Below are 9,078 nucleotides of genomic sequence, written 5' to 3'. Positions count from 1 at the left end.
CTAATTGCCAACGGGTACTTGGATCTGGTTGTGAAGAACGATGGGAAGAGACTCTTCGCTATGAAACTTCCAGTGCTTCGCAATGAAGGCATCTATGGTGCGTTGGAACTCCTCGTTGCTCAGCTTATCCTCCGGATATTGACTCTCCTGTGGCTTCTCATCGGAGCTCGCACCTTTCCTGCACTTCTCTGTGTCCGATCTCCGTAGCTCTCCGCGTGACTTCTCCTGACTCTGTCGCTTTATCTTCTCTGACTGAGTCCTCCGGTACGCTTTCGGATGCACATGCACTATGTCCGTATCCGAGTCCGTTTCCGTTTTATCTTCGTCTTCGCGAGCGGTCCTGTTCACCTCGCAGATGATCTGCTTGTCATGGTAAACGATTACGTCCTGATCGTGAGCCGGCGTTCTGGTTTCGGGCTGCGGCTCCGTGGAGCCACCGCTGACGTGTTTGATGAATTCTTCGAAGAGTTCGGTCTCGTCACTGTGACCGGTCGGGTTTTGACCCGAGAACCTGCCGGACTTGGCGATGAGAGTGACGATGATGACATTGCAGAGCATGAAAATGAAGACGTGGCTGACAACGAAGCCGGAGAGCTTCCAGAAGTACTCGGCGGAGATCTTCAAGGCGAAAGGGACCCTTGTGAAGGCCCAAGATATGAGAACAACAGCCAGACACAGCTCCGCATAGCGAAAGAGCTTAGCGATGCGAAACATGGCTCTCGTTTTCTCAGCTTCGTTCTTCGGTCGATAACTTTCACACGAAATTTATCGCATCACTCGCACACACGGATTAGCAAAAGCGACGGCCGAAGCTGAAATAGTTTTACGGCATTAGAAGTCTGAGGGGAACCGATTTTCCGGAAAAGTTGAAACGAAAATCAATAGGAGAAAATCTTGGAAGAGTGACAGAAAGTGCGAGAAAGGGTTGTAGAGAGTATAGAGAGACTCGCTCACACACACAAAGCCCGACTGTACAGTGAGGGCAGCGAGGAGTCTGTGTCTGAAGACTGGCTTTACCTTTCGCTGTTTCTGTTAAAGAACAATTTTCTTACGCCTCGTAGAACTGAACCCATTAGGTCATGTGGACAGATTTTGCCCCTTTTATAGACTCGTTTCGACAATTTAAACTTATATTTACCCATAATTATCTATAAATTGATTATATTATTTTAACTTATCTTATCCATAATCTCTTTTTTGAAATGTTGACCATAATTTTTTAAAGAAACAAAAAATCTACAAAACTAGTCCATCTCTTTTATTACATAACCATAGAAGGTAGGGAGAAAAAATTAAATAAAAATATAAAATTGAGAGAAGATGTTGAATAATAATCTTATAAAGTTAAAATAATATTTAAATACAATTTTTGTTTTAAAATTTAAAAAAATTGAATATTTGTAATTGAAGTGTTTTGTGTTTGAATAATGTTTAGAAAGAAAATTATGAAAAGTTTTGAAATGAAATGAGCTAAGTCCTATATATCCTTCCTAAAACCTAACTCTCTCTCTCTCTCTCTCAAATTCTCCCACCCACATAACACCCATCTATTTTTTTCTTCTCCTCCACTCTCTGCTCTTCTTCGTCTCCTCTCCTCTTCTCTTCTTCATTTTGTCGCCTCCAATTGCTGACATTTCGTGATAACTCTTCTATACAGTAATTGATTTCCGTTCAGCTTCTGTTATGGATAAGTACAGATCCTTATAGACTCAAATTTCACATAAATGACTTATCTAAATAACCTCTATGACTTTTAGATAAACTCAATAATGTTATAGATAAAGTTAATAATTATTTTACATTCATCCATAATTATAAATTTAATGATAGGATAAACTTTATCCTTTTAGTCACCTAGTCTCTATCCAAACTTATTAATTTCTTCACCTAGTCCTAGCCAAAATCTTGCATCTACATTGAAGAATCACAAAATACACTTTGGGGGCAAAATCTCATTATTCAGAATATTTAAGACGTACTAAACTGTTTATTAAGTACATATTTATAGTGTTATACGATGAAAATCTTAATATTCACTTTTCTGCATTATTTGCTCAAGTGAGATCTCTATCTAATTCTCACTCGAGCTAACTGTTGAGCAAGACTTGAGCGAACCATCTACATAAGCTTCACTCAAGCTACCCAACTTTCTATCTAGCGCTTTTCTTACCATAAACGGTGCACAGGTTCCAAAGAAAGGGCGCGCAGGTGATACCCCTAGTTGAGAGGCATTGAGACCTAGACAGATTCACTGAGGGTTCGCAAAACGGTTCTGGGTAATGGAAATATGTGGTTTTCAAATTTAATTACCCTAACGGACAGAATGCACCCATGATGTAAGAGAGAGAAATCAACTTTGAACAAATTTTAAGTTCGTTTATTAAAATTGCTTTATTAGATGTGAAACACATATTTTGCAGCAACAAAACACATGAAATACAGATCTAGGAGAAAATAATGACAGCTCCACTGCCAATCTCAGTCCAACTAGTGCTTGGTATTAAAGCTCATGGGGAAGAAAAACTACTGACGGGTCAAATCGAAGGGTGAAGGTGATCACTTTGATTAGGCAAGGTACCAGAACCTACTGGGACCATGTGAGTGTTTCCAAATTAAGATGAAGGGGCAAGCAAGATAGGCTTCCTCTCACTCCTCATCACCACCATAAACTAGGCTTTCGAACCTAAAATGCGATGTTCCCTTGTGCCCAGACCGTACGTGCCATCCTTTGGAGTTATTACGTGTAGAAATGAGGTTTGAAGTATGAACAGGGCTGGCTCCCTCTCTGACCCATTCTTCAATATTGCCCCACCATATCAGTGTTATGACTGAAACAAAGAAGCTAGTTTGCTTGCATATATAATGAGCTGGATCCTTGCCAATTAACTTGCTCTGGCTACCTTTACAGATCCATGATTGGATCCTCCGCCTCAGGTCAGTTTTCATACCAAGCCAAATGTATAAACAGAATGATAATTATAGTAGTGATTGTGTAAACCATTTGTAATCATTTTAAAAATAGTGAATAAATATAATATTTATATAAAAAAAATTAATAATAAATTTTATTATTTTTTAAAATAACTGCATAATCTTTATATATTTCACGACTCTAGGTATTATTAACTTACAAAAATCTCTTTTTTTAAAAAAAAAAGAAGGGTTAGGTAGCTGTTTTGCTGGAAAGGCCAGGCGTTGGAAACATTCAAAGCAAATCAGCACGGGGGGGCGTCGGGGTCGGGACCAAAAACAACGCGTATCAAGTACGGAGCATTGGTTAACCATACGCGTACATCTTTTATGTTCACGTGTCCCTGAAGTCTATAGTACGTCCACTTATTTTCCGACTTCAATAGTCCCTTTTTGATTGTTAAAACTTAAAAGTTTATACAAACTGTTATTATAAATATTAATAATATTAAACAAAGTACTATTATTAATAATATAAATATTATTATTAATTTTTTTAGGAAGAGTCATTCAACTCAACATTTATAAAAGAGTAACTCAAATAGACCAATCTCATATAATTTTTTTTTTTGTAAGAAAATAAATTTTACTAATAAAAAATAGTATTTTTTTTACATTTTTTAGCTATAATCCATTTTTTTTATAAAAATTTATATGAGACTTGTCTATTTATAACTTAAATAAAAATTATTTCTCTTTATAAAAATAAATTACACGGAAACATGACACTCATAAATATCATTTTTGAACAATATTTCAGTTTTTCAATAAGAATGCTCAACATTTTCGAGCATTTTACAGACTTTAGCGCAGGAGTTGTGGACATGATATTGACAAATAACAATGAGACGTACGTTAATTTGTAGTAAATTTGTATAGACGGAGACTGCACACGAAAAGAAGGATACAAGCAAACATTGATTGTGAAGACAGCCTGAGCAGGGCAGGGCAGGGCAGGGCCGGCGGACAGTGGTTGTTTAAACTCTAAAGACAGAGACTTGTTGCCTGGTGGGGGGAGATGCAGACTCATTGACTACGCTCACTTGAATCCCATGTAGTTTAATAATTAGTTAGTCTACATCCATCAGAATAGCCCCCACAACACATGAAATAATGAACATCAGCAGAAAGGGCATGGTTTTTATACGTGCAGTGTTGTTTTGTGTTGGGTGTAGGTGAAGGACGTGGGAGGTTCTACGTGAACAGAAATTCTGTCTGCTGTTGCCTGCGGCTTCCTTCCCGTGACCTCCTACGCACGTACATGCATTTATCAGACTGCTGCGTGTGGTTTGGGTTTGTGCGTATGTGTGTTTTTCTAAACTTATTAGATTGAGTTGACAGCTTGATGGACGCCTCTGGTCTCTCTTTTCTTCTATTTACTGACACATGAGTAATTTTCCCTTACCACTGTCCATTTACTTCCTTACTTAATTTCTCTCCCTTTTTTATATCTTGTAATTTAATTTAAAAGAAATTTAATTACAAACATAATTATATATATTAATTTAATGTAATTAATTAAAAAATAAATTTTATTAAAAATAATATTAATCTAAATTTTAAATATGAAAAAATTAATATTAATATAAAAAATAATACGTAGCTTTACTTATATGTAACAAAATATTTTAATTTAACTACTTGTTTGTGCTTATTTTCAACATTATTATCATTGGTATGAAGAGAATTTTTCATGGTTACCATAAGAATCTTTTAAAATTCAAACTCTTCTATCATGTAAAATAAATTTAAACTATCAACGTGGTAGCCCAAGTGATCCCAAGTGATACGAGATAGTATTTTATAATTTCGAAATCAAGAATTCGATTTAAGACATAAATTGAAATTATTTGTAGTAATAAAGGCATATCTTTAGGCCATGAAATGAGTTTTGGATCAACTAGATATTTTGGTACAGTAGCTATGGCTTAAATCGGACATTCCGTAATGGGGAAGAGCTAGCTCCTATGGTCATGTCTAGGGAGAGTTGCTACGCTAGTCGTTTTATCTTCCAAAAAATTAAAAAAAAAATGTAAAAGAATTTTAAATATCAATCATTATTTTCGCATTAAATGGTAAAGATTTATTACATCAGTCTCTATTATTTTTATGGATTCAACGATCATATATCGTTTTAGCATATATCTGCATATTTAAAGCATTTAAAAAGTGATAGATGCTGCTGTTGCAAAATCTCAATTATTTAATATAAAATAATGGTTGGAATTTAAAAAATTATATATTAACAAATATTCCAAAATTATTTTCAAAGAAGTTGTAATATTAGCCCATAAAAAGCGAAGGAACTTAAAGCAATCCACGTACAAAGCAGCAACTTCTATATAATTAGCAGACATGGATGATGCTTATTACTTCACATTCCACTATAGTATGGCCTTGATTTCAAGACAGGATAGAAATTGGTTTATAAATTCTGCACTTGGCCGGGCTTTATTCCTTTTATCTTACAAGTATATAATAATTATTATCAAGCTAAAATAAAGCTCTGCAATATTGCATACGGTTCTCCCATTCGTGGTGAAAAGCTTATAATTTTCCAACAACATTATCATATTGAATGACATTTTGATTCCAAATGTAAACTTTTTATCAGATTCTTGTATTGCTTTCTTACCTGTAAAGACATTGGAGAATATATATATATATATATATATATATAAAGTCCTCAAAACTCATTTTATCTCAATCTTATTTCAATATCCAAATACCACAAATATAAATACATTTTAATTTCAAAATTTTAATTTTTTTTATCTAATCATAATAATTTTTTCAAACTTTCAAACAAAATGTTAAAAATAATTTAATTTTTTCAAATTTTAAAATAAAAATAATATTAAAAAATAACATTCTAATAATATTTTAACTTTATAATATTTATATTCAGTTTTTTCTCTATTTTTTGTCAAAATCCCATAAACGGGACCTTTTATGATTGTTTTTCCTCTCATTTGAAGCCCTATCTTTTTCCTTATGGGTAAGCTCCGCGTAAAAGATGATAATGACCTCTTATCTTTTGAGTGAGTTTATGACCAAATCCACGTTGATCTGAGTTCATATTGCTCTATATTTTTGCGACATTGGTAATATGCTCTGTCATATTTATATAGCTGGGTTACGTGTATTCGCGTACGCGGTTTGAACATGCAGTGGATTTTTGCATGCATGTATGATGTTTCATCCAAAATTCTTAGATCTCCGTGTTAATTAATTATTTGCTTTACCCAAAAGCATAAAGCATCAAATCTCCCATGCCTTTTCGTGCTTCATTCTGAGATTTTATGCCATTTCATGGTTCATTACGAGAAGAGGTATATATGCTGGAATATTTTAATACAAATATATATAACATATATGTATTAGCAAAATATGAATTCGAACTTCAAACTAATAAGCCTAATTTTGTGAAGTGGGACCGAAGCTACAACTTTCGAGTTCTTAAAATAATTGGAATATGCTCCATCCTTTAATATATATATATATATATATCTAACAGTTAAGATTGTATTGCAGTATATATTTTTCACCTATCTCAACAATTTTAATTAGATAGATTACCACATGACAAATAGTAATAGTTCGATTATAAATTTTTTCAAAATTTGTAGCTTGTGTATGCTATTACAATATAATGGGTAGCCATTTTCCTGTTGATCATGTATTAATATTTGGTCACAAGTAATATTGAATATTAACAGTGTCGTCAGATGACCCTCTTCTCTCACACGTTGATTCTTGGTTATAGTATATTTGAGACGGTCATTTATGACTTTCTCTCAAATCTTTTTTATCCTGTTGCATATTAAGCTTTTAATCTTGCATGAGCTTTTTAGTGAGTTTTATGCTCTTGACATTTCCTATTCTTTGTAATGATTGATTATAAGCACTAACATATATAGTCCATATGATTTTGTACTAAGAGACAAATTGGTTCAAAAACTCTTTCTTTTATTCGTTTTTTTTTTTTTTAGGTACTCTTGGGAATGACTACAAATTGGTTCATGAGTACTCATCACTACAACAAAAAACATTTTTTGGGACGAAAATTTTCGTCCCAAAATATATAGATTTCGTTCCTAAAGATTTTTTGGGACGAAAGTCATCCCAACATCACTATCCCAGAAGATATATTAGGACGAAAATCACAATTTCGTCCCAAAATATATCTTTTGGAACGATTTTGAAATTGACTGTTCGATATTGTTCGAACGATGACCTTTTTTGTCACGGTTAAAATTCGTTCCAAAATGGCGTTCGAATGCTTCTCAGTTACCGTTCGAACGTTAATGTATCTTTTGAACGGTTATCAAGATATGTTCAAACGATCAATAGAATTACGTTCGAATGTTAAAGGAACAGATCGAACAGTAGAAGAGATCGAACGGTGCTGATCAATGTTCGAACGCTATGGTAATGACCTGCGTTTGAACGTTTTTTTAGTATCTGGTATCGTTCGAACGGTTTGGTCATTAATGTTTGAACGGTACATTATCGTTTGAACGGCCTACCCATTAATGTTTGAACGTGACACGGTCGTTCGAACGGATATTATTTTTATTAAAACCAATAATTATAAAAAAACTAAATAGACATCCATAATATTTGAAAAACATAAATTAGGAACTGTTTAATTACTCACAAGAGTTTTATAATAAGTGCGAATAAATAAATAATCATGATATTAGCATTGTTCATACATAATTAGATAATGTCATAAGCTAGACGTAAAAAACCATCAGTTGGTTGGAGGCCTGTACTGTTGCATAAGTTGTTGCATTTGGAGTTGCATATCTCTCCTGAACTCTGCTTGTTCTTCTTCATGTTGTTTGAGGCGCATTTCCATGTCTTCTTGTCTCGCCAATTGAGCCTCTAACTCTTGTTGTTTTGCAACCAATTCTTCAATATAACATGTATCAAACAAACAATGCAAGATATGTTAATTAAGTATTTATATTATTAAATAATTAGATAGTTGTTTTATATCTTTCAAAATATTTTATTAATTATAACTATTTGTATTTTAATTAACATTTTAGTTAATAATTATAACTATTTTATTGTAATTAACATTCTAGTTAATAATTATAACTATTTGTATTGTAATTAACATTCATTTTATTAATTATAATTTGGAATTTATATTTTAATTCAAATTCATTTGATTACTTTTAACTTTTAAGTATTTAAGTATTATTAAATCTAGATTATTTGTATTTTATTCAAAATTCATTTTATTAATTCAAAGATTAAGTATTTTTGTGTTATTAAAACAAAACTATTTGTATTAACCTATAGTTGAATAATTCAACTATTAAATATTTAAGTATTATTAAATCTTAGATGATTTGTAATTTAATTCATTCTCATTTGATTACTTTAATGTTTTAAGTATTTAAGTATTATTAAATGTAGATTATAAATAATTAATTTTTAATTCAATTCCTGCATTTAAAGTATTAATTATTTTAACACTGACGAACATAACGTTCAAACGGTGCTAGTCACCGTTCGATCTAAGGACATACGTTCGAACGGCACACGAATACTGTTCGAACGGATTAATTCCAGATTACAGTCGTTCTCAACCTCCTCAACCTCAACATTACAGTCCAAATTACATCAAAAGACAGCAAACTATATGACGAACTCATTATAGCAAATGAAAACACTTATATAAAATCTAAAATGAGAATATATTTAAGGAGAATACCTGATTTGGAGAGATAAACCGAAAAATCCACCCGTATCCAATGCCCAAATCTTAAATACTCTTCACCAAACGGTAAAAACAACCTTTTAATCCGAAAATATAATAGATTGATAGAAGTTAGTAATATTTGAGGGCTGGATTGAAAAATAATGGCGTTGGTTGGAAGAAAATGAGCGTGGGAGCATTGGAAGTCGACTGAAACGAGTGCGAGATTGTGAGGTTCTGTCGTGTAAATGTAGAACATTGACGTTCGAACGGTTATTTAATGAACGTTCGAATGTCAAATAGATTAGCGGGAAAATTTTCCCCCTCTAATTAAACGTTCGAACGTGAAAATAACCGTTCGAACGTTTTCTTATACGTTTGAACGGTTATTT

At 32.8% G+C, this 9,078-nt stretch overlaps 1 protein-coding gene across 1 annotated transcript; it reads right to left on the bottom strand.

Moving 5' to 3' along the window:
• Positions 1-714, bottom strand: LOC122301151. The gene has a single exon (XM_043112320.1). The coding sequence runs from the start codon at positions 712-714 to the stop codon at positions 1-3; it is 714 nt and encodes a 237-aa protein (XP_042968254.1).
• Positions 715-9,078: the final 8,364 nt, after the last annotated feature.

The sequence above is a fragment of the Carya illinoinensis genome, chromosome 1, assembly GCF_018687715.1.
Source record: "Carya illinoinensis cultivar Pawnee chromosome 1, C.illinoinensisPawnee_v1, whole genome shotgun sequence".
Classification (NCBI taxonomy): domain Eukaryota; kingdom Viridiplantae; phylum Streptophyta; class Magnoliopsida; order Fagales; family Juglandaceae; genus Carya; species Carya illinoinensis.
This window is presented reverse-complemented; position numbering and strand designations above follow the sequence as displayed.

Bases quoted from the DNA above. Each gene is read 5' to 3' on its own strand.
- LOC122301151 (XM_043112320.1), bottom strand. From the start codon at position 714: ATGTTTCGCATCGCTAAGCTCTTTCGCTATGCGGAGCTGTGTCTGGCT.